The 27,928-nt window shown below is 38.5% G+C and overlaps 1 protein-coding gene across 1 annotated transcript; it reads left to right on the forward strand.

Moving 5' to 3' along the window:
* The first annotated feature begins 2,207 nt into the window (after positions 1-2,207).
* On the forward strand, positions 2,208-27,847 carry rab3db (RAB3D, member RAS oncogene family, b). Its single transcript, XM_079643311.1, has 5 exons — positions 2,208-2,443; positions 13,820-14,056; positions 23,462-23,580; positions 25,464-25,588; positions 26,437-27,847. Exons 2-5 carry the CDS (start codon positions 13,820-13,822, stop codon positions 26,622-26,624), a joined length of 669 nt encoding a protein of 222 aa, XP_079499437.1. The 5' UTR covers positions 2,208-2,443; the 3' UTR covers positions 26,625-27,847.
* The last annotated feature ends 81 nt before the right edge of the window (positions 27,848-27,928 follow it).

Consider the following 27,928-nt stretch of genomic DNA (forward strand, 5'->3'; position numbering starts at 1 on the left):
GAGAGAGATCAAGAGAAAGGTTCATTTAATCCTTAAAGCTCAAGAAGTGGCTGGTCAAAACAACCCCCGAAACAAATATAAACAGTAATAGATCAGACACACACACACACACACACACACACACACACACACACACACACACACACACACACACACACACACACACAAAGACACAGGCCATTAGACTGTTAAACACCTGAACCTTTGGAAGAACCTCCATAACATTCGTCTGTTTGCAGCTTATATATATATCAGCTTTTTTGGCTCCCTTTCCTGTAGTGTGTTATATACGTAGGTTTTAGTGCATGTCAATGGTCTGCAAAGGCTAAAATCCCTGTGCCTGAAAAGCTCCTTTTTTTATTTTTCAAATGTTTCATATTTATAAACGTAGAAAGAGTCAGAATTGGCCAGTGGGCTGTTTATAAAATGAGGATTTGACCTAGAATCAAACAATATAAACAGCCGTAGACTTATTTAACGTTATGATATTTAAATTGCATTTGAGTTCAGGCCATTTTGACCTTTATTTTATAGATTTTTAGTTTTTTTTTGTCCGTTTTTATTAATGATCAGAAGGCCAGATTGAGGTCATTTTTAAGGGATGGATTTGGAGAGGTTGCACATTTCATCAGCCTGCTTTTGGATCATTTGAATCTGTGCAGAGATCAAGGTAATGTTTCTGTGACACTTCCTCCAGTCTGTAGTCAAAGTAAAACACGAGGAAGTCAGGAAACAAAGGAAGTGTTGAGGCTCCAAACTCGTTTCACCCTCCTTCGTCTCTCTGCCCCCTCACAAGGAAACACATTTGTCTGGAAGAAAGAAAAACAGAAACTCAGGGGGACCATTATCCCAATCTCCATTAATACTGAACAGCAGCCCTGCAGTATCACGGTCTGTTCAATTAATGATGAGTCTGGAAGGCTATGGCAGCTTTATTCAATCATGGCTAATGTGGACATGTAGAGCTCATTTGCAAACTGTCTGCTCTCAGTGATGGATGGGCTACTATGTCGCATACACCACTGAAATGTTATTATCAAAGGCTACTGGGTTTAATACACACACACACACACACACACACACACACACACACACACACACACACACACACACACACACACACACACACACACACACACACACACACACACACACACACACACACACACACACACACACACACACACACTCACCTGCGTTACAGTTATCAATATTTCTCTGTGTATCCAATAAACACAACTTTCAAATCTAAAAACCAAGATTTTATTTTGATATGAACATTAAAACATAGTTTGGGAAATTCAAATCTTAAATCCCAGGCTCCTCCAACCATACGACTTACTAAAAATAAAGATAATAGTGGATTAAATGACAGTGCAATACACATAATGGTGCGAGTAAGATGCAGGAATCTGAATCATATATACATACACAATAGAATATAATTAAAATGAAATACAGTTCAACAGTATATATTGTGATAATATATAGAGAGATTCAATCATTGTACCACGAAGAAAAGTGTGTTTTCGACACAAGTAGAATAATAAACTATCTATTTCTCTCTGGATACCAAGCTATGCTGAGTACTTTACCTTAAGTGACTTTTATGTCGTGGATCCTGAGTAGTGGCTGTGCCTGATGCTCACCTTTTCCTTGTTTCCTTTCCTTGATGTGAGGTTCCAAGGACAGAGGCAGTTGTATTAATATTCGGCTGTACAGTGTGTTAGCTTGTTTTTATGTTTTATTGATCTTTTTATTGACATTAATTGTGTTGAAGTGTTTGTCTTCAGCTCACAACATGTCCTGTAATAAAGTGTTTTTAAAAGTACTCTCATATTGTGTTCTGTTGAACTTCGACTTAATGCTTTCACTGTTTTTGCAAAGCACTTTGAATAGTACAGAAAAAGAATAAGGGCCACATTAGATTTTTGGGGAAGTGACCAAAAGTTAAATAAATAAAAATGAATTATGACTTTAATTTCAGAGTTTTGAGAAAAAAGTCAAAGTTCTGAGATTTCCAGAATAAAGAAAATTAAAAAAATATTCCAGAATATTTTTCAGAAATACAATACATTGTTTTTAGAATTCAGAGATTAAAGTTATAACTATTTATTTTTTTACTTGTGGTCTCATCCCAACATATTTTTTCTCAGCTGGCCCTAATGCTCTTCCGTCGTACACAAAAACACACATGCACACACGCACACACACGCACACAGGGAGCTGCAGAGATCCGGGAGCCGCTGCTCACCATGAACAAGGAAGCGGGAGAAAGTATCTGGAGTTTGGGCTTAGAGCAGGTCGCTGCCGGTCTGTTTCTGGAGCATTAGACACATTTCAGATTTACTTCAACAGCTTGTTTAACTTCTCTGCTCAAAAACAGAAGACAGTCATCGACAGAGAGTCTAAAGGAAAGCGCGTTTTATTTCCTCTTCAGAAGGTGAGTCCTCGGTCTGAAGCTCCACTGGCTTCACCCAGAGGTTTCAGTGCTGGAAAACTTCTCTGAATGACATTATTTAAGCTCTTTTCTTGGATAAATTGCAAAGATTACTTTTTGGTTAACAACGTTATTATCTGTACGTTTATGAAGGTAAATCCACAGTTTTGTGTATTTTAAATGAGGTTATTTCCTTTATAAAAGCCCTTAAATTAAAGAAAAAATAAGAATTAAACACAATTGTTCAGTATCAGAATCAGAAATCCTTCGTCCCACAGTAGGGACCATGTACATTGTTACGGCAAAGGTGACAGTAGATAACATTCAGAATAAAATTAGTAGCCTAGATATTAGATAACCATGTGAATATGATTTACATAAAAAGCCCTACCCTCTTTGATGTGTCTACTTTACTGTATTATAATGTGTTGGACATTTTAATGACTATCCGTCTCTGTCTTTTGTATACAAAGGATCCTATTAGATATTTGGTGAACTATATCAAAGCCATGTTGTTTTATAAATGGGAAATTTGTACAAAAAAATGACTCGCTCCCTTCATGCCCAAGCCGGGAGGCTTGTGGTGCAGTGGGTTGTGCGTTGATGTGCGGATCAGGGGGTCACAGGTTTAAACCCCACTGCAGTCAGCATGTCGTTGTGTCCCTGGGCAAGACACTTCACCCCAAAATTGCTCCAGTGGGGATTGCACAGTATAGAGTATGTAAGACGCTTTGGATAAAAGTGTCTAACCTTTACCAGCTTTGAGAACACTTTCATGATCAATCATTATAAAACATATCATATATATTATTCTGAAATGGACCAATCTGCACAATGACTATTTTTACTGTCGCTACTTTCACTATATTTTGATGATAATACTTTTCTACTTTCACTTGAGGAACATTTTGAATGCAGGACTTTTACTGTAACAGAGTATTCCTACACTCTGGTACTTCTACTTTTACTCAAGAATAAGATCTGAGTACTTCTACTTTTACTCAAGTACAGGATCTGAGTACTTCTACATTTACTCAAGTACAAGATCTGAGTACTTCTACTTTTACTCAAGAACAAGATCTGAGTACTTCTACTTTTACTCAAGTACAAGATCTGAGTCCTTCTACATTTACTCAAGTACAAGATCTGAGTACTTCTACTTTTACTCAAGAACAAGATCTGAGTACTTCTACTTTTACTCAAGTACAAGATCTGAGTCCTTCTACTTTTACTCAAGAACAAGATCTGATTACTTCTACTTTTACTCAAGTACAAGATCTGAGTACTTCTACTTTTACTCAAGTACAAGATCTGAGTCCTTCTACTTTTACTCAAGAACAAGATTTGAGTACTTCTACTTTTACTCAAGTAAAAGATCTGAGTACTTCTACTTTTACTCAAGTACAAGATCTGAGTACTTCTACTTTTACTCAAGTACAAGATCTGAGTACTTCTACTTTTACTCAAGTACAAGATCTGAGTCCTTCTACATTTACTCAAGTACAAGATCTGAGTACTTCTACTTTTACTCAAGTACAAGATTTGAGTACTTCTACTTTTACTCAAGTACAAGATCTGAGTATTTCTACTTTTACTCAAGTACAAGATCTGAGTACTTCTACTTTTACTCAAGAACAAGATCTGAGTATTTCTACTTTTACTCAAGGACAAGATCTGAGTACTTCTACTTTTACTCAAGTACAAGATCTGAGTACTTCTACTTTTACTCAAGAACAAGATCTGAGTACTTCTACTTTTACTCAAGAACAAGATCTGAGTATTTCTACTTTTACTCAAGTACAAGATCTGAGTACTTCTACTTTTACTCAGGAACAAGATCTGAGTATTTCTACTTTTACTCAATTACAAGATCTGAGTACTTCTACTTTTACTCAAGTACAAGATCTGAGTACTTCTACTTTTACTCAAGTACAAGATCTGAGTACTTCTACTTTTACTCAAGTACAAGATCTGAGTACTTCTACTTTTACTCAAGTACAAAATCTGAGTACTTCTACTTTTACTCAAGAACAGGATCTGAGTAGCCTACTTCTCCATCCTCTGGTCACATACAACAATATGAATGTGCCAATAATGAACCCAAACGATCCTTTCTCCATGTTCCCGTCCCTCTCCCAATGAAAGCAGAGCTCTGACAGCTGCTCTCTTCCTGTGGGTCAGTCAGTAAACAGAGACCTGCACCACCATCAGCTGTTATTCACCCGAACGGCCTTTATTTGTTTTTCTTGAGATAAAGTCGGTGCCATAAAGGAGCTGCCATTGTCTCCACTGTGAGGCTGTCGTCAGTATTTTGGAGGAAGAGTTGAATGTCTGGATTTCACGGCAGGGGCTGATGTGGGACACTTTATCAAAGTCATCACAGCTGCTCAGTGGGATACAGATGAGTGAAATGAGGACGTATTTCTGTAGCACGACACAGAAGTTAGCATCACAAGGGTTCCCTCGACAAAAAGCCTATTGGTTTTTCCATTGAGTTTTGAAATATTGTAGGAAATAAGATATATGGCAAACACACGTTTATGATACTTACACATTTTGATCAGCATGATAATCGACACATATTAATACCTATTTTATGATTTTTTTGAAGTGCAAACGTAATAGTAAAAAGCTAATGTTAGGCTATAAAGGAACTACAGCACGGTCACATGACTTCACTTCACCACCGCTAAGCTAAAGGAGGCTAATGTTGGGGTATAAAGGAACTACAGCACGGTCACATGACTTCAAGTCACCACCGCTAAGCTAAAGGTGGCTAATGTTGGGCTATAAAGGAACTACAGCACGGTCTCATGACTTCACGTCGCCACCGCTAAGCTAAAGGTGGCTAATGTTGGGCTATAAAGGAACTACAGCACGGTCACATGACTTCACGTCGCCACCGCTAAGCTAAAGGTGGCTAATGTTGGGCTATAAAGGAACTACAGCACGGTCACATGACTTCACGTCACCACCGCTAAGCTAAAGGAGGCTAATGTTGGGCTATAAAGGAACTACAGCACGGTCACATGACTTCACTTCACCACCGCTAAGCTAAAGGTGGCTAATGTTGGGCTATAAAGGAACTACATCAAATGCTAACTAATTTCCAGAGTTTCTGACTCATTCCTGCACTCTTAAGTTGTTTGTACTAAAGCTACGAGCTAGTAAACATTTAGATAATTATGACATGGCGTCTTTCAGCCTCTCCAATATTGAGATTACCTGATTGTCTCTGCTTGATATCAAATGTATGTGTTAAAGTGTGACATTTTCTCAGACTTTGATAAACTAGATAGGACAATGTTCTTCATTTTCTGATATTTTAAAGATAAAAACAAAGTAAATTAATCAATAATGAGAAATGATCTTCAGGTGCAGCCTTAGTTTTCAGATGTTCATTATTCTCCACATAGTTTTGGCTGCAGTGCATACATAACAAAAAGCATCATACATAAAACAGAAGAATACTTCCTAATGGTATTCCTTTGAATCAGCAGTGTGTGTGCTTCTTGTAAGTTATTTACATACTTAGAGGGAACTACCCACCACAGAATTAAGCAACTTCTTCTGTGACTTCAAACATGTTGTCATTAATATGACACCTTTGTGAAAAAGGGAAGAGAATACTGTTGACTTTAAAAGTGCTGTTTGATTAGCCTGCAGACATCCTGAGATGCAGAGTAAACATACAGGACATGTGACTGGGGTCCCCTCAGGATTAAGATGGAAATAGCAGCGTGTTGGAGTTGGATCCATGCTATGGGACCTTTAAGCAGAGATGGCAAAAGCACACACATCCTTTACTCAAGTAGAAGTACAGATACTCGTCTTTATAAATACTCTGGTGAAAGTAGAAGTACTGACTAAACTTCTTTACTCAAGTAAAAGTAAAGAGGGCTTTGAAATGTACTTCAGTAAAAAGTACCCATAACTAGCAGCTGTTTTAAAGAGTACCTGACCTCCCTTTATATTAATAGAACAATAATGTCATTGTTAGCTAATGAATGTTTCCATGCTGAACAACGGCAACATGACAACGTTTTCATTGGTCCCTCTTCTTTAGAGAAGACCAGGAAATGATGGATACACGGATCGTGTTCAAATCAATAGGCACGCAATGACTCTAAATAATAATGATCACGCCACCAAACACACATTCAGACTAAAGGAACCAGCCTGTTTGGGAAATGAGAGAAGTAGAAAGTACAGGTATTTGAGTTCAACATGTGAGAAGTAGAAAGTACAGGTATTTGTGTTCAACATGTAAGAAGTAGAAAGTATAGGTATTTGAGTTCAACATGTAAGAAGTAGAAAGTTCAGGTATTTGTGTTAAACATGTAAGAAGTAGAAAGTACAGGTATTTGTGTTCAACATGTAAGAAGTAGAAAGTACAGGTATTTGTGTTCAACATGTAAGAAGTAGAAAGTACAGGTATTTGTGTTCAACATGTAAGAAGTAGAAAGTACAGGTATTTGAGTTCAACATGTAAGAAGTAGAAAGTACAGGTATTTGTGTTCAACATGTAAGAAGTAGAAAGTACAGGTATTTGTGTTCAACATGTAAGAAGTAGAAAGTACAGGTATTTGTGTTCAACATGTAAGAAGTAGAAAGTACAGGTATTTGTGTTCAACATGTAAGAAGTAGAAAGTACAGGTATTTGTGTTCAACATGTAAGAAGTAGAAAGTACAGGTATTTGTGTTCAACATGTAAGAAGTAGAAAGTACAGGTATTTGTGTTCAACTTGTAAGAAGTAGAAAGTAGAGGTATTTGGGTTCAACATGTGAGAAGTAGAAAGTACAGGTATTTGAGTTCAACATGTAAGAAGTAGAAAGTACAGGTATTTGAGTTCAACATGTAAGAAGTAGAAAGTACAGGTATTTGAGTTCAACATGTAAGAAGTAGAAAGTACAGGTATTTGAGTTCAACATGTAAGAAGTAGAAAGTACAGGTATTTGTGTTCAACATGTAAGAAGTAGAAAGTACAGGTATTTGAGTTCAACATGTGAGAAGTAGAAAGTACAGGTATTTGAGTTCAACATGTAAGAAGTAGAAAGTACAGGTATTTGAGTTCAACATGTAAGAAGTAGAAAGTACAGGTATTTGTGTTCAACATGTAAGAAGTAGAAAGTACAGGTATTTGAGTTCAACATGTAAGAAGTAGAAAGTAGAGGTATTTGAGTTCAACATGTAAGAAGTAGAAAGTACAGGTATTTGAGTTCAACATGTAAGAAGTAGAAAGTAGAGGTATTTGGGTTCAACATGTAAGAAGTAGAAAGTACAGGTATTTGAGTTCAACATGTAAGAAGTAGAAAGTACAGGTATTTGTGTTCAACTTGTAAGAAGTAGAAAGTAGAGGTATTTGGGTTCAACATGTAAGAAGTAGAAAGTACAGGTATTTGTGTTCAACATGTAAGAAGTAGAAAGTACAGGTATTTGTGTTCAACATGTAAGAAGTAGAAAGTACAGGTATTTGTGTTCAACATGTAAGAAGTAGAAAGTACAGGTATTTGAGTTCAACATGTGAGAAGTAGAAAGTACAGGTATTTGAGTTCAACATGTAAGAAGTAGAAAGTACAGGTATTTGTGTTCAACATGTAAGAAGTAGAAAGTACAGGTATTTGTGTTCAAGATGTAAGAAGTAGAAAGTACAGGTATTTGAGTTCAACATGTAAGAAGTAGAAAGTACAGGTATTTGAGTTCAACATGTAAGAAGTAGAAAGTACAGGTATTTGTGTTCAACATGTAAGAAGTAGAAAGTACAGGTATTTGTGTTCAACATGTAAGAAGTCAAAGTAAAAAGTAGTCAGAAAAATGTACTTAAGTAACACAAAACATTTCCCCCAGGGTCCCGACACGGTGTCATGTGATTTCACATTCCCTGGAGATTAGAAAGATTTAAACACAGAGAGCACTTTATGTAAATCCCGGAGAGCACTTTTTAGGGGGAAAGGATTGTGGTTATAGGGCGGGATGTACCTTGGTTTCACATTCATAAGGTAACGTTGTGAAACAGGATTGTGTCTTAGTTTGTTGGTGGAAATAAGTTTCATTACAACATCAGCAGACTGTGGAAAGGAGTGCTGAACGATTTAGAAACACAACATCTCATTGTGAACATTTTGAGTGTTGCAAGGATGACGTATTTGTATAGCATCTTAAGGGCTCTCTCAACAAAAAGTCAATGGGATTTTTTGTTTGATAAATAAGCTCGTTTATGATACTTACACTATTTGATCGGTGTAAATACTATCTCCAGAAGTTCAAAGCTAACGTTGATTCATGATATTGGAGCGATTGATCTTTCCCATGTGTTTTATTAAGTCTGTAGAAAACCATTTTGTTGGCCTGGATATCTCTGCAGCTCCACAATACTTCGTTTAAAATGGCATAACATACCTTGTTTCGAATATCGCACCGGTCCATATTGCGATTTCTTTAACATTTTATGTAATAGTAGAAGTCACATGAGTGGACAATGAAGGTAATGTTGATGGTTGACTACTTTAATTCAAAGTTAGTTAAAGGTCCCATTTCATGGCCATTTCCACTGATCATAACTCCATTGTTGAGCTCTACTAGAATAGATTTATATTGTTCAATTTTCCAAAATCACTTTGGTTTCTCAAACAGCATCTCTGTAAACTACGTGTATTCACTGAATTTCACTCTCTGCCTTTAACGGCTCGTTGTAGCTCCAATAGCTCCAGCCCCCACCCTCCCTGTGGGCACAGTGTGCTCTGATTGGTCGGGACGTTGTGAATCGCGCTGAGCTCCGTGGAGGTGTGGTTTCCTTGTTTAGCGATACACAGCGAAACACAGCCAAACTCACCCTGAGCACACACAAAGTCACAGCCGAAGTAAAAACAATAAGTGTGGCTTGATATTGAGTAAGAGAAAGGTTTATAACGCTGTGAGAATGGGTCTGCAGAGAGAATTTCACCGCGATCCCAACTGTCTGTTATCAGCCTGCAGAGGGGGAGGAGAGATCAGCAGAGCTGCCTGCACTGAGTGTGTGTGTGAGGAAGTCCGTGGATTGGTCAATTTGGACCAATCAGCGGGGGCTTAATGTAACGGCTCCACGGACGTAACGTAACGGCTCCACGGATTGGTCCATTTGGTTCCGGGAAACGCATGACATCATGTGTTGCACAGAACAATCGATGGACAGTGACGTATCTCCAACGAGGCGTTTTGGGGAGGTCTTTTCTGTGTTAGAGTTTTACTCGCTACAGGGTGTACTTTGAGGGTTTTGACTCTGCAGACCGTTTACATGCAGAAAAACCTTCATAACACACAAGGGGACGGGTATTAACCGGAAAAGCATGACATGGGACTTTTAATACCTGTCACACCTTTGGGAAGCTTGTGAACATTGCATTAATAGCAGGGTTTTGTCTAAAACCGGGTAACAGGGGCGCTGCGCCCTCATACACCAAAAGGCAGATTTTCCCTGTAACATTTTAAAGTGATGCCAGAAAAAAAATATTTATGTTCTTCAAAAACGGTATAATTACAAAAGAAATATGAAAATCGTGTCAAATAAATAATAAAAATTACGGAGCGCTGACGCCGCGTTTTTATTTAGGTCCTCGGCGCCATCTTGTATACGAGTGTCAAGTTAAACAACATCAGCGCTAGAGTCTTGCCTTCATGCTATATTTCTCTAGAAGAAAACACTGGATAGTAAAAATGTTCAAGCTTATTTAAATAGAACTTTTCTTCACAAAGCAATTTCAAGTGCTTTACAGAAGATTACAATCATAAATTCATGGTGCAACAGGAACACTTAACATTTGAACATTGAAATACCTTTTTGAAATGTCATTAAAAGCCAAGAGAATACAAATAAAACAAGCTAAGATAGAAAAAGTCAGGGTTAAAATACAAGAATAAAAGTTACAGTGTAAGAGATGGAATTTGTTCCAAATAAATGGAGCTTTAAATCTATAGGTTGGTCAAAATCACAAAACGTTGTATCACTGAAAACACAAGGGAAATATGTGTTCCGTGAAACATATTTTCTTGTATTTAATAATTCACGAGTAAAACAACGGTTAGGGTTTGTGGTGTTTCGGTACTAATGCACCCATCAGCTTTTATAGAGTATTTCAAAACATAGCTGTTTAACACAAGGGAGGGCTTGAATGGATTTTTTCAAAAGACACAGATTTCCCAATCGTTTCTCAGCCTCCACTCTTCTTCTTCTTCTTCTTCTTCTTCTTCTTCTTCTTCTTCTTCTTCTTCTTCTTCTTCTTCTTCTTCTTCTTCTCCTTCGTATCCGTGGCGCTGGTATCAGTGTGATAGATATCTGCTTCCTGCTCTGGAGGTTTCCATCTGGCCGTTAAAAGCTGAGTGAACTCGTTGCTTCGACCACTAATGGCTCTTTCTGGCAGCTGAGGCCGGTCTCCACGGAGATTAGTCTCACCAGAGAGATTGATCAGCCGGCGTGTGTGTGTGTGTGTGTGTGTGTGTGTGTGTGTGTGTGTGTGTGTGTGTGTGTGTGTGTGTGTGTGTGTGTGTGTGTGTGTGTGTGTGTGTGTGTGTGTGTGTGTGTGTGTGTGTGTGTGTGTGTGTGTGTGTGTGTGTGTGTGTGTGTGTGTGTGTGTGTGTGTGTGTGTGTGTGTGTGTGTGTGTGTGTGTGTGTGTGTGTGTGTGTGTGTGTGTGTGTGTGTGTGTGTGTGTGTGATGGCCAGGTAACCTGATCCCTGTCTGATCACTCTGAGATGAGTGGTTACAATAAAAGCAGATGGCACAGCTTTTTCATCATTTAAATCAACAAGTGTTCGCTATATCTACACATTACAGCTCACTGTTATCTTTCTAACTTTGATTGGACACCTTTTAATGGAGTCGTTATAGGGTCACATTGATCAAAGATGGATTTATTGATTTACAAACTGACCATGATGCGTGTGTTGTGAAAAAATATTCCGTAAAACTGCGAGCAATGGCTGAACTGCAAAGTAACTTAAAATGACGGCAAAACTGATCGAGGTTTTCTGTAACTGTCCGAGTCTGCTCACATTATATTTTCCATGAACCAGTCTTTAAACACTGCTAGATGCTTGACTGTGTTCACTTTAGTTTGAACTTTCTGTCTGTCTTCTTCTGTTGATTTCTCTGTCGTCCAGCACAATGTCCACAAATATAAAAATACATATTTGAAATATCCCATGTTGTTTTTGTGGTGGAAACTTCTGAAGCAATTGGAGTCAGGACTCAGAGAGACACGAGGAGAGCTGGAGCTTTGATGGCAAACACTGACGGGTTATTTGGAGCTTCGGCCGGAGAATTCACAAGACATGTCACGGGCCACGAGTCGACCACACGGTTGAGATGCCACAATCAATTCTGAAGAACTCTACCCCAGACCCGTGTATTTAGCTAGATCTGAGAGAATAATCAACATTTACCTAACAAGATAGAATCATAACACCTCTATCAGCTGACGCCAACAGGCAGGAACAGGGAGACAAAACACAGAGCACAGCAGCCAAGGCTACAGGTGCGTGTCCTTAGCAACAGTCTGCTAGTGATGAATGCAGACTGTTTTAAATGGACCAATCAGCATCAAGTATTCATCTAAGCCACATAATAAGGGCTGCAGACTGATGTATGGACTTTTTTGTAAATGTTCAATATTTATCATTCTTTGTTTTTGTATTATTAGGAACATAGTAATTACAGACATTACAGCTTATAATGAACATTACCCAAAAAAAACATACTTTTGTTCATTAATGTATTTTCAAAACTAGCCACAGTGCAACATCTCATCTGGCTTATTGACAACCCAAACAGGGATCACATGCCGTTTCGGATATATCTAAGTTTGAGAAAAGTATTCTTCTGGGTGGTTTGCTGGTGGTTGATTTGTATAAATAACTGTTGTGTTAGTCATTGAAGCTTGGCAGATGTTTTGTGTTGTTACACCCATGTTATCCTGAAGTTGAATGCATGTGTACAGAGCACATTGATACACTTGACGGTTGCCATCACCAAGTATGTGCAGTGCATCACCTGTAAGCTTGCAATCATGCATTTGCATCCTGGCGTATGTGCAAAAGTGTTTGCCTAATTGCTCCTCTAGTGGTCCAAAACTCCACACAGAGCTTTTAAGTCGACAGCAAGAGATGAAAGGTCAGTGCCAGGGACGTTTGTTGCATGCCATTCTCCATCCTTTACTCCCTTAACCCCCCTTATCTCTACATCTGCTCTGATCATCAGAATTCTTCTATCAGCAAAAAAAAAGTGAATTTCAAGCTTCTTTTCGATTGGGAGGTTTTGCTGCATTCCTTTATTCATAACATTATGAATTGAATATTTTATGTTTGAGAACTGTATGGGGATAAAACAAGACATTTGAATGCATTTCCTTGAGCTTTGGGAAATTGTGATAGTCCTTTTTAACTGGTTTCATAACATTTTAAGCTGGACGTGATAACACTACTTACAAACAGTTTCTTATTTACACATCTTACCGAGAGACGTTAGCATTTATTATAATAGGTGTTTTTCGTCCACTTGGCGAATGTACTTCCAGTATTGACTCTCTTTTAGCTCTGTTTTTCGAGAACAAAATATGTCATCTCGATATTTGAGAAGACTTATTTCGCCTTTTTGTCATAACAAAATAGTAGAAAATGACTCGAAAATAGATATCATGCCAGCTTTAAGGTCGAACTTACACTGTGGCTGTGAGGGAGTGCGGTCGTCTTTCAACCAGAAGGTTGTTGGTTCGATCCCAGCCAATGCAGTCAACATGTCGATGTGTCCTTGGGCAAGATACTGAAACCCTGAGTTGACCCCGATGGCCAATGGTGTGAGAGTGTGTGAGAGTGTGTGAGTAAGTGAGTGTGAGTGAGTGAGTGTGTGAGTGTGTGTAAATGTTAGCTTCGTAGAGCAAGTGGTAGTGCTCTGCATGAATGAGGTGTGAAAGGGTGAATGACTGGTAGTATGTAAAGCACTTTGAGGGGTCGTAAAGACTGGACAAAGTGCTATAAGTACAGTCTATTTACTTAAATTGAATTGTACTCTAAGATAAGATAAGATGGACCTTTATTAATCCCCGTGGGCAAATTAGTTTAACAGCAACAGAGCAAGAATGAAAAACAGGACAGCAGAAATTCACACAGATTAGAGATGAATAAAATCAAAGGTAAAATGATATCCAGGTAAGTAACTCTAAAATAAGAAATGAATAAACATGAACATATATACCTGACCGTCTTCTCATTGCATCTCTTCCTTCTACTATTCTCTCATTAGACCTTGAGTCTCTTCAATAAAGCTGATGATGATGATGATGATTAGAAAATATCATTTACCATAGCAAGTAACTTCTAGAGGTAACTTCTCTTTTTGCTCCTCTCCAGATGGCCTCCAGTGACTCTCGGCTCCAGCAGCAGCCCTCTCAGAAGGATGCGGCCGACCAGAACTTCGACTACATGTTCAAGCTGCTGATAATCGGCAACAGCAGCGTGGGAAAAACCTCCTTCTTGTTCCGCTACGCAGACGACTCCTTCACCTCCGCCTTCGTCAGCACCGTCGGCATCGACTTCAAGGTCAAGACCGTCTTCCGCAACGAGAAGAGGATCAAGCTGCAGATCTGGGTGAGTGGATTAAAGATGGGATTACTAGTGGTTGTAATTTGTGGCTTTCATCATCCCTTCAATCTTTTTAATGCTATTTTATTTCTAATTCAGAAATATTTTGGACTGTTTATTTCTAGTGTCTTCATTTCTCCTATTAATTGCCTTGTTTTTTATCCTGCTGCAACGCAAACATTTCCCCAATTGGGATCAATAAAGTATCTATCTATCCATCGATCTATCTATCTATCTATCTATCTATCTATCTATCTATCTATCTATCTATGTATCTATCTATCTATCTATCTATCTATCTATCTATCTATCTATCTATCTATCTATCTATCTATCTATCTATCCATCTATCCATCTATCCATCTATCCATCCATCTATCTATCTATCTATCTATCTATCCATCTATCTATCAATCTATCCATCTATCTATCTATCTATCTATCCATCCATCCATCCATCCATCCATCCATCCATCCATCTATCTATCTATCTATCTATCTATCTATCTATCTATCCATCTATCTATGTATCTATCTATCTATCTATCTATCTATCTATCTATCTATCTATCTATCTATCTATCCATCTATCTATCTATCTATCTATCTATCTATCTATCTATCTATCTATCTATCTATCTATCTATCTATCTATCTATCTATCTATCTATCTATCTATCTATCTATCTATCTATCTATCTATCTATCTATCTATCTATCTATCTATCTATCTATCTATCTATCTACCACATAAACTACAGTGCAGAAATGGCAATGAAAATCTTATGACCCGAGCTCCTCCAACAATGCAACATAGTTATATAACAAAAAGCAAAAATACAACAAAAAAATAGTGCAAGAAGTTTATATCCACTTAAATAGAATATGAAATAGGGAAGGTCGTTTTTTTGTTGTTGCCGTTAGCAGAAGTTCAACAAAAATGTGCTATGGTGGGTACCATTTAAACATTAAAGCGCTTTGAATTACCTTGTGTTGAAAGGTGCTATAGAAATAAACTTGCCTTGCCTTGCCTTACTCGCTATATTCATTAAAAACGTATATTGGGTTTGGTAAATTATAATATTTTAGGCAAGAAACTTGAATAAATACAGCTTTCACAGCTAAAAAAGTAGATATAAGAAAGTATATTTGGGTCTGTTGACTTTCATTACAAAGTTTATTAGGGAATGCATGGGATTCAGTCTTTTTTATACAGGTATTGTTCTCAACTTTCTGTTATTGTGACGTCAGTAATAGGGACACAATATACCTTGCCACACCGAAAACATAAACCTGCTGCTGAAGTATCATATTGAATATATCAGAATCAAAAATACTTTAATTATCCTGGGGGGAAATGTGTTTTGTTATTGTTGATCCATTTTAGAAAGAAAGAAACATTGGAAAAATGACATTTGAAAAACAAATATGGGTTTATATGTGTTGCTATAGTAACCATCATTTGCTATTTTGATTATGTTTTTAGGTATTTTTGTCTCTTTCATAGAAAATAGCTGTCAAAGCAAAATAACTAAGTTAATGAATAATTAAGGCTGCTCTGATGCATCTCCTGTAGCTCTGTAATCTGTTGATGTATTTACAGAAAGGCTTAGGAGCAAGTCCAAACAATTACACAAGCGTTACATGATAAAAATCAATAGTTTGGAAGACATATTTTATATACTTGCAGCAACGATGGCACCGCATTGGATTTTTGTCCAAACATCAAGGAACAGTCAGATGCTGAGCAGTTTCTTTGGAGGTAAATAAAGTAAAGGAGACGGGGGAGATAAGGAAAAGGAAAGTCAGCCCGTGCTTGTTTTCACCAAAGAGTGTAAAAAGCATGACCTCCTCATGGTGGCATTCACATTCCTACTCTCTGCTCTTATCAACTTGCACAAATGAAGGAGTAAAAGATTAAAAATTTCACATTTTCATACTTTTGCATAGTTGTGGAGGTCAGAATGTAGCTGCTAAAGCTCAGAATTAAGCAGCAGGTTGCTCACTTTAGTTTTACAGTAGTTTATTGTGGGTTTTAGAGCTGAAAATATATCCCCTTTGTTGCTGATAATTAGGCTTTATGAGTGAGCCAAAGGACAGAACCAAAATCATGAAAGTTGTGGACACTAAAACACTTTTTTTTGAGAGAACTGCAAATGGCAAAAAACCTCCAAATTACACACTACACATAAGTCATTTGACCCATATGTTATGTAAACAACATAGAATATTGCTACTTTACATTTTCAGTAAACAAAATCAGTTTGTGTAATTAGATAATACTTCTCTTATGCAGTTTTAAGTTACAACTCATTTGCAAAAAGGTTTTTTTAGTTGCCTGTATGACTTTCAAATATTAATTTTTGCCAGTGTCATGAGTTTTGAGAACTTGTAATTGCCACATTGCAAGAGTTTGTGGCTTTTTTGACCAATGTCGCAAGTCATGCAGAAGTTGTAACCATTTATTTATTATTAGCAGCTGATTAACTTAGCCCCAAGACCTGAAACAGCTGCTAGCTCAGAACAGCTAGTTAGCTGCTAACCTACAGTATAACAACTATTTTGTAACGCTAACAAAACACTGAGATATGCATTCATTTAAAGTAATATTATAATAAAATATACAAGGTTCAGGTTTTATAATACATAACCTGGAAAAGGAAAAAGCTTCAAACAGCTAGCTTCAAACCTAGCTTGAAACCACTGCTAAATTGAAACCGTTGCTAGCCTGGAACAACTAGCTGTTAATGCTAACAAAACACTGAGATATATGCATTAATTTGAAGTAATATTACAATAAAAATATTCCCAAGAGCTTGATGTTATCTCTGTATGTATTTTATTAAAACCAGCTGATGACTTTAACACCGAAAGCACGAAAACAGAAAGCTTCAAAGAGCTAGCTTGAAACCACTGCTAAATTGAAACCATTGCTAGCCTAAAACGGCTAGTTCGAAACAGCTGCTACCCTGAAACAACTAGCTTGTAATGCTAACTTAATTTGAAGAAACATTATAATACAATATTCCCAAGAGGTTGATGTTATGTTTGTATATATTTTATTAAAACCAGCTGATGACGTTAACACCAGAATCATACAAACGGAAAGCTTCAAACAGCTAGCTTTAAACATAGCTTGAAACCACTGCTAGCCTGAAATAGCTAGTTCGAAACAGCTGCAGGGCTCTTAAGTTTGAACAGGGTTCAGAGTGAGATTTTGGCAGCGGTGTTTGGTACTCTCCCCTCAAAGCTCCTATGAAGCCCTCTGTACCGCGAATGTCAACGGGGGGGGGGGGGGGGGGGGGGGGGGGGTGCTAGTGGAGTATGAAGCCCTCTTTATCGCGAATGTTGACGGGGGGGGGGGGGACGGACGGACGGACGGGGTGCTAGTGGAGTGCACGTGTCTCAAACAAGCCTAGTTGGTTTACAAAGTTGCGGTGCAACTTGGTGGGCGACACCCTGGATAGAAATCTCTGCGTGAGAAATACAAGGTGTGGCGTGTGAGCGTGTGAATGGAGTGAAGAGCGTGTGAATGGAGTGAAGTGCGTGTGTCTCACGCCAAAGAGAGACTTGAGAGCTCTGCAGCTGCTACCCTGAAACAACTAGCTTGTAATGCTAACTTCATTTGAATTCATATTATAATACAATATTCCTAAGAGCTTGATTTTATCTTTGTATATATTTGTATTAATATCAGCTGATAACCTTTACACCTGAACCAGGAAAATGGCAAGCTTCAAACAGCTAGCTTCAAACATAGTTTGAAACCACTGCTAGCCTGAAATAGCTAGTTCGAAACAGCTGCTACCCTGAAACAACTAGCTTGTAATGCTAACTTAATTTGAAGTAATATTATAATACAATATTCCCAAGAGCGTGATGTTATGTTTGTATATATTTTATTAATACCAGCTGATGACCTTTACACCTGAACCAGGAAAACGGCAAGCTTCAAACATAGCTTGAAACGGTTGCTAGCCTGAAATAGCTAGCTTATATCAGCTAGCTTGAGATGAATCACCACCTCTGACAGAACCCGGATTTCCACCAATAGAATTTAAAATGTTTCTCTTGCACACAATTCTCACAGTACACTTGAAATCCAAATGATATACATTGTTAATGCTCTTCAAATACATGATTCATTTGAACACACGGAGATGATTCATCAGCAGAGGAGCCAACACCAAAACACACACACTGCTACCTGACCAAACATGTCTCTTGTTTAATGACATGAAATTAGTTAGCTGAGGAAGAGGAGGGTCAAATAACTAGATGTAATAACCTGAGTTGGGAATAACATACGGAAAATTACAACGAAAACATTGTCATGGAGTCCTTGATTTTATTTTGGAAACGTCTTCAATAATGGCTGTTTGAAAAGATCATGCCATAAGTTTGTATCAAGTTTGATTAATTATAAATGCAAACTGCTGTATATAAAGTTAAATAAATTACCCATCCCATGGTTCCAGGCTCTATAAAGTGTGACTAAACTAATACTTTTTTTTTAAATGATTATTATTATTGAAAATGGAGTTTGTATTCCTTTTCTTTTACAGTGAAAATGAAATAGGCATATGTAAATTTTTAGAAAGTGCTCCACAGCTAAGTCCTCCATGTGGCATTTGATTAAAGAAAGGAAAAGGCACAATCTTACATCAAATAAATCATTATCCCTCATGTTGTTGAATACACACAGTACACCTGTAGTTAGTGCCCACACTGTGAAACTGGTACTTTGAAAGCTTATGCAAAACATGTTTTATTTGCAGTGAAGTAAACAGATAAGAGATCAAAGTGACACACCATTCAGTCATTTTCTGAATGAACCAATCTGGACAGACAAATACAGATCATAAAATGTACGGTTCTTTAGCATTACCTGCTAAAGCATCTGTATGTTTTGAACTTTTAACACTATCTTACAGCAAGAGGCAAACTATCAACGATACTCTACAACAGGGGTGTCCAAACTACGGCCCGGGGACCAAATGCGGCCCACGGACCATTTTGAATCGGCCCTCAGCAAATTAAAAAACTATAATGGAATATGGCCCACAATTGAAACTTGTGCTTGCCTTATATTGTAATTCTTAAATATAAATGTAAACATGTATTACATTGTAGTATTCAATTGTTAATAAGACCACTTTTTAAATACATTCAGTCAATTAAAGTTGGAACATTTTCTAACATATCTTAGTTGATAATATAACAAGCTTGAAATACACCCTTCCTATTTCTCCTTATTATAATCACTCTGAGGCTTCTGTTTTAAGGGAATAGCTGCCAGCACTCACAAGCATCATTTACCTACATTTGATTGATTTTGCTAACTTATAACTGAACTTATGAGGCAATATACCTCTAGTGAGCAGCCCAGCCCTTCGTATATCGTATGTGGCCCTCCGTGAAAAAAGTTTGGACACCCCTGCTCTACAAAAACACAACATTTCCTGATTCTAGTCAAATATAGTTAAAAATTAGTTCTCCCGGATAATTACAAGATCTGATTTATCTAACCATCCCTTCTTATTTCAACAAGTCTTACGAAGCTAATTTCCTCTTGTTCTATTTTCAGATTTTTGTACTTATTTCAAGTGAAAACGGTTTGTTTTCATTATTGTTTAACTTGTTTTTGGTGCAGCATTTTTTACAGTGTACTCTACTTTCCTTTTAAATTACCAAATGAAGTCAACATTTTAAGGTGTGAACTAATTTGGTTTGGGTTTCTTCAGCTACTTTTATTTATATCAGCATAAGAACGCACTTTTGCCTGTAGTTTTCCCACAGCAGAAGTTCAACAATAACTCACTGTCCCGTCATAATTACGTTGCCTCGTGTAAGAGCAGTCGTATTCTCATAGGACCACAGTTTTATTCTCCTAAATCCTGATGAATCTTACCTTCAACCCATGGCCTTTTTCACTGTAGTGAAGCAAAAGTGGTGGCTAAAAGACTCAGGACCTGATTATTTCAAAGGCAGCCCTGGTATTTCCTAAACTCAGGAAGTAGAGGAAGTTCCCTATCAACTTCTGACGGAGACAGGTTTGAGATATACTGCCGTGTGTTTAAAGGGTGTGGGACCGGCGGGCATAAGAGTCCTCCCTTATGAGGTGTTAATAATCCACTCTGTGAAATATCCTGCCTGTTAAATTCATATTGAACACCAGATCCTCACTATTGTTGATCCCCATGCTGCCAGCCGACCTTTGTGTATCGTGGAAACAGCCTGACAACCCACCACATGGCCCCTCACACTGTGAATATGTACTATGTGTTCACACTGTGTACACATACTGTTTACATGCCTGCCTTTTATGTGTGTCGTGGAAAAATGCTTCTTATCTTTGAGAAACGTGCACACCTTTCACACATACATCCATATTTATGTATCAGAATCAGAGTAGAGCAGAGTAGGTTTACACATATGAGATCTATCTATATGTCTATCCATCTATCTATCTATCTATCTATCTATCTATCTATCTATCTAGCTTTGTGTACAGTGTGCTAAATTCGGAGGTGTATGCAGGACTGACAGTATTAGAATGAACAACACAGTGTTGTATATGTGAAAGGGGTAAGTATCCTGTGTGTGTGTGTCGCTGCTAATATAAACGCAGGTGTGTGTAAGGTCACTGCATGCAGAGGCCTGATTTAACCCCCTCCCCACACACATGAGTAAGCAGCTTGTGTTTACCGGTTGCTAATAGCAACCCTGAAGGCTGCCTGTTTGTTTAGACGTCCCATTACGTTGCCAAATATTTGTTCATCTCTGCACGGATGAGATAAGGATATACCAGGAATATAGTGGGGCAGGGATGACGTATTTCTGTAGGTCGACCAAATACGTTTTCATGATTATCTTGACAAAAAGCCAATGGGATTTCTCCATTGGCTTTTGGTATATCGTAGAAAATAAGATCTGTGGCAAACACGTGTTTATGCTACTCACACGTTTAGTTGAGCAGGATAATCTCCTCCTATTAACACCATTTATATGATAGTTGAAGCGTAAATGCAATCTCCAGATGTGAAAAGCTAACGTTAGGCTATAAAGGAACTACAGCACGGTCACATGACACCTCAGCTACAGGTGGTTAACGTTCTAGTGCTAGCATTCATTTACAGTCAATATGTGATCTACATTTCTCAATGATTACCATTTACCAAAAAGGTTCCTAACTTTTGCATTATCTTGTAGAATATATTCATCAGAAAAAAGACAAAAGTACGGCCATATTCTTTATTATTTTTGGTATACCGTAAACAAATCTATCTAATAAAATATTGTTTTGTTATTCAAGTCTTATGATCGGCGTGATGACGTTTAGTCGTCTCATTTTGCCACTTGTTAGCAACCTCAGTTTTATGACTCGTAACAGCTTCAGACATTCACCAGTGGGGTGTTTACTGACGTATTTTATGACGTCGAACCAACATGAAGATCTCTACGGCTTGTGTTAACCACAGACCTTATTCCAGCCATCTAAAGCAATTCAAAAAAACATTGGCTTTGAAGGAGTTCGAAAGTGCTAAAATGCGGACTTATTTCCAGGTTTTAGGACTTATACCACTCTATATGTTAAACAATAACACTGTGGCATTGGAAAGAATAGAATAATATAACAGAAACTTTCCCCTCTGGATCGAAACAGCAGACCGCTCTCTGTCAGTCTCATTTTGTAAAGTGAGACGGATCATTTTGGGCCAGAGGAGTCCTGGCTGTAATGGAACATTCATAACCCTCAATGGCTTCTGGTTACCTAGACAACACACTCCTCCTCACCCTCACACACAAACACACACACACACACACACACACACACACACACACACACACACACACACACACACACACACACACACACACACACACACACACACACACACACACACACACACACACACACACACACACACACACACACACACACACACACACACACACACACACACTTACGCCCCAGATGCAAATGAAGACACGTTACTAAGTAACCGTGAGAGTGGAGGGGAGTCGCTCACTCCACCTGTTCCTCTTTTTGTTTTTGTAAAAATGCACTCAATTCTTTTGAGCAGTCACCACACCTCCTCTCTGACTCTGTGGCGCTCTCTTCTCTTATCTGTGTGTTTTTATTGATGCGAGCCAGATGTCCTGGTCTGATGAGAGATGATTTTGGAGCAAGGTTCATTTCACCTGACGCTGAACTGTATGTCCACTATTGGGGTTAACTCTTTATTTTGAGAAAGCCGTCCTGCAGCTGACTTTAACTCCTTCCCTTCATCTACATGTTAGTTAATCTTCCTTTTGTCCTCTCTTTCTATTTTCTGAATGTATGGCTTTATGGTGTGAACAAAGCTTTGGAAATGAAACGTGTTCATGGACATATTAACAGTTGGCTAAATTATCCACACATTTTTTAAATGTTTGTCATTTTCCATGACTTAGAGCTTAGTATGAATAGTTCAATTAGTAAATTGGTAGTACGGTTGCACGTTTTACCATCTCAACTAATTATCAGCCAGTTTAAAATACGGTAAAGTTACCATATTTGGAAAATGAGTGGTTGGGTTGATGAAGGTGTGTTTGAGTCAGTGTTTCCCCTACCATTGTCTTGGAGGGGCATTGCGCCCCGCCAACGGAGCCCCGCGCCCCCCCTGAAATTCAAGGTGTTTAAAAAATATATATATATAATTTCTTTTTTTTTAATAATTAAAAAATATATATATAATTTCTTTTTTTTTAATAATTAAAAAATAAATATATATATATAGCACCAAATTGCAAGTAATCTATACCTACTGTCACTTTTCACATTGAACATGTGCTCTTTTATTAAGTAGGCTAAACGCTTTCATTTTAAGTTGTGAGTTTAGTGTTTTTGACCCTACGAAACACTGATGCATTAATCAATAACAATAATCCACAGCTCCTCGCTCTGCTCCAGAGGATTTAAAAAATATATATCCCAATGACACCCCCCCCCCCCCCCCCCAGGAAGCAACCCCCAAAGCAGTAAACCTAGGGGAAACACTCTTTGAGTATTTTGGAACCAATTAAGTGTACCCCTAACATATCTTAATTCTGACTGTGTTCCTCTGTGACCTAAGATTGTCATCGTCATAACTACACTGTAGCTATGTACTGTACGTATGACTAATACAAAGCCTTGAGCCTTGAGCCTTGAATTAAACCACTCAGTCTAATTGATAAACGCTCCTGTGTCAGTTGCAACTCTGACTTATAAGAGGTAAATATTGCTTTGACAACGTTGCCCCCTGGTGGCGTCCAATCACATATTGGAATAGCTTCAGATGATTTTTTTTAGTTTGTTAAAATATCTTACTAAATACAAAGTGTGTGAACCATAGTTTATATTTGTGTGTGTGTGTGTTCATGCAGGACACAGCGGGTCAGGAGCGTTACCGTACGATCACCACAGCGTACTACAGAGGAGCGATGGGCTTCCTGCTCATGTACGACATCACAAACCAGGACTCCTTCAACGCCGTGCAGGACTGGTGAGTTGGATCTTCTTTTCAATATTTATTTCGGCCTAGTTTAGCATTTTTTGGAGCATTTAAAAGTAGGAGATATGATCCCAACAAATGAAAAGCATCTGGCATTTTTAAACAGGTCAACTAAGAGTGTTAATAATGACTCCAGAAAAAAGTTTGGGGTCTTTTTTTGATGTCCCATTTGTTATTTAGTGAAATGTATGGCTGTACCAAAGAGTTCTGAGCTTAGTTCAAAACGTTGAAATTCTACATCGACATTTTAATTTTCTTTTGGGTGAAGATGCCATAAAATATTGTCTTCAAAATAAGATGGCACGTACCAACACACTTAGAGACGTTGCAAATGTTGATGTCTTTTTAGCTGATAGTGGCCCTACACTATACACTATACACTATATACACTATAAACTATATACACTATAAACTATATACACTATACACTATACACTATACACTATATACACTATAAACTATATACACTATAAACTATATACACTATACACTATACACTATACACTATATACACTATAAACTATATACACTATACACTATACACTATACACTATACACTATATACTATACACTATATACACTATACACTATACACTATATACACTATACACTATATACACTATACACCAGGGGTCGGCAACCCCTGGCACGCGTGCCAGCATTGGCACGCGGCACCGTAACCAGTGGCACACTAGGAATAAGTGGAATAAGTGTGCAAAATATTGAAATTATATTTTCCGATCCTGAATGAGACCGCCGCCAGAGCGCGTCTCCCCGTTACCTGCAGAAGGAAGCCATGCAGGCAACGCAGCCCCGCTTTCTTTATCTCCAGGTGACTTTCTGCCGCTTTCCTCCGCGGTGCAGTGCTGATCGTTTCACCACAGAGGAATAAAGCACTTCACTAATTGCAGTACCCATAAGGAGCTGTACAAATGCCGCAGTTTTTGCGTGGCTGTTTATTTAGTTGAAAGCCCAGTGGCGATCTGCTCATCTGTTATCGAAATAATATGCTACAAAGGGGCGGACTGGCCATCTGTGTGTTGAACTTTCTTGTCGGCTCCCAGACCGTAGTCGAGGAGGGCAGAAGCAACAAGCTTCAGGTTCAATAACCAACTTTAACTTAAATGACTGGAGAGAGGTGAGCTCTTCTTGGGAGGCCGTTGCATTTATTTAGCTGTTCTTCTGTTTCACAAAATACATCACAGACCTCTGTTTTTCCACTTCCTCGTTTCACTTCCATGAGCCTAATATCCTAACATGTGTGCTCTGGAGAATCACAGAACGGACGATCGTCCTTATTATTATGCCGTTTAAACCAATTATTTAAAGGTGTTTGTTAAATTCGGCATCATGTAAGTTGCGCTGACAGGTCCACACACTGCTTCCCCGCCCTCCTGCTGATAGTTCACAAGCGTCCAACACCTCAACCCCCCCCCCCCCCCCCCCTCCCGTTGATAATTCTCGATCGTTGACACCTATGGTTGGCACGCTGATAACAATTTTTTTTTAAATGGCACTTCATATCAAAAAGGTTGCCGACCCCTGCTATACACTATATAAACTATACACTATACACTATACACTATACACTATAAACTATATACACTATACACTATACACTATATAAACTATACACTATACACTATATAAACTATACACTATACACTATACACTATACACTATAAACTATATACACTATACACTATACACTATATACACTATATACACTAGAGGCACTTAAAATATATATAAATTAGTGCTGATTTGCAGTGAGTATTTTATTTCTGTTTTGCATGATTTGGGAAGTATTGGGTTCTAAATTGCAATGTACTGCTTTAAATCATGTACACTGAGACTTGACATGTGTCCTACAGGGCGACGCAGATCAAGACGTACTCGTGGGACAACGCTCAGGTGATTCTGGTCGGAAACAAGTGCGACCTGGAGGACGACAGGATCGTCCCAACAGAGGACAGCCAGAGACTGGCAGAGGAACTAGGTACGGACTTGTTCTGGACTCTGTCATGCAGTTCTGCATACATGTACATATACAAGCATACTAAACATTCAAATACATACACATATCATCACTCATGCACCGTTTGCACAAACACAATACACAGACGCATACTGACAATGGCTACCTATTGCACATCCCTCATGGCCAACATTTAAAAGTATATTACATCATCATCATCATCATCATCATCAGCTCTATTGAAGAGACTCAAAGTCCATTTTTTTTAAAGACATACAACATTCAAATATAAATTAAAAAAGGCAGTCATACCAATGTTTCAACAGAGGTGACTGGTATCGTACAGCACTGAAACACGGATTTGACAGCAGCATAATGACAGAGTTATGAGAAACATTCAATCGACAGATACATTTGTACATCGGATTTCTCAAGAGTGCATGGAACGTGTTGACTCGTGCATTACAAAACATTTCACTTGCACTGCACCACCTTCTAAGCAGTTAACGCAAACAATCATAATAAGCAACCTGGAGCTTCTGGAGGGCTCGCCTTCTTAAACTTGACCCACAAGGGGGCAGTGTACATTACATTACATGCGAGTGTTAAGAAGCTTAATGGACATCAGCCTGACCCTGAATCTTCTACCAGAAGGCAGGAGATGGAATTCTGGGTGGAGTGTGTGGGTGGGATCAGATATCATGTGTTGTGCCTGTCTAATAATGAACTGCTCATATCTCTTTGGAGAGATGGATGTTTTTTGACCGCCATCATTTTCATCTGTACCAGGCGAGCGATCTGTGACTTTGACTTGATCGTATCTATGCATGTACTTTCATCGTGCATACATCTGCTTCCCGCCCCGTTAGGTTTCCAGTTTTTCGAGGCCAGCGCGAAGGACAACATCAACGTGAAGCAGGTGTTCGAGCGCCTGGTGGACGTCATCTGTGAGAAGATGAACGAGAGCATGGAGGGAGACATCAACCTGGTGACCAACCACAGGAACCAGGCCCTCAAAGACTCGCCTTCAGAGAGCCACGGGGGCTGCGCTTGTTAAAGCATCTTCCCCAAACACACACACACACACACACACACACACACACACACACACACACACACACACACACACACACACACACACACACACACACACACACACACACACTGTGCCTCAAACATGTGAAGTGCGGCACCTCTTCCTCTCTTTGTCTACACAGCGCAGCAAGAAACCAAAGGATATCTATCTGAGATCATCTTCAACAAGAAGTCCTGTCTTTCAATCTTTTACCTTTAGCTTTCTGCCTCTGTTTTCCAACCATCAGCGCAGTGGGGGGCTGATAGTCATTACAGCCTTCACTGTCCACCCCCTAAAACAATTGCCTTGACCACCGCTGTACATTAGTGGCTTTTTTTTAGCTACTTAGGGCATTCATTGTTTAGTTAGAGATTCATCCAGCGTGTGCATGTGCTTAGCCTTCAGTTTTGTACAGCCTTCTTAAAATGTTGAATGTCTCAAACAGGTCAATAAGGCTTAAAGGTTAAAGCTTGCAAATCCAAGCATGAAGACTGAAAATGGCTAGCAAGGCTTTGTCCACACTGGCATTACAAAAGCAATCTGAGAAAATCTTCATCCGCCTTAAAGAGACCCACTTTCTGCCTCTTTTTCCAAAGCATTAGCTCTCTGGTGAGCTGATAGTCACTGAAGCCTTCACTGTCCACTCCAAATGCCAACCACTTTGACCAGCGCTGATACGTTAGCATTTGAAATGTACTGCTGTTAATGGCTTCTTGTTTTGTCAAATATCCAACGCAGTCTCACGGCATTTCGTGTTATAGTTACGAAATTAATTGAATCTATTGATTCGTGTTCACCAACACCATTTCGCCATTTTTTTCGTGTCACACAGAACGATTTTAAAAGCAATGTAAATAATAACAAATTAGAAGGAAAAAGAGATTTAAAAAAATACAGATTTCAGTATTCTGACACAGAGCGATTTTAGAAGCTATGTATTTCTATTGGTAGTATGTTTCGTGCCTTCACCAAATAATAACAAATTAGAAGGAAATAGTCTTTTTTTAAATACAGATGTCAGTATTCTGAGGCTCTGAGCCATTTATTTTCCTCGCGGACGGCAAAAAAACTCAGACATTATACAATTTAAAATCAAAGGGTTAGGCTTAGGGTGAGATATTGAGTAAGAAAATGTTTTTATGAACCACACAGCTTCTGGTATTCAAACACCTGACCGGACAGAAAGACGTGGTGCAGACACGAAACACACAACCAATAGAAATACATTGCTTTTAAAATTGTTCTGTGTGACACGAAAAAAATGCGAAAATCGTGTTGGTGAACAC

This window comes from Notothenia rossii, assembly GCF_949606895.1.
Source record: "Notothenia rossii genome assembly, chromosome: 8".
Taxonomy (NCBI): domain Eukaryota; kingdom Metazoa; phylum Chordata; class Actinopteri; order Perciformes; family Nototheniidae; genus Notothenia; species Notothenia rossii.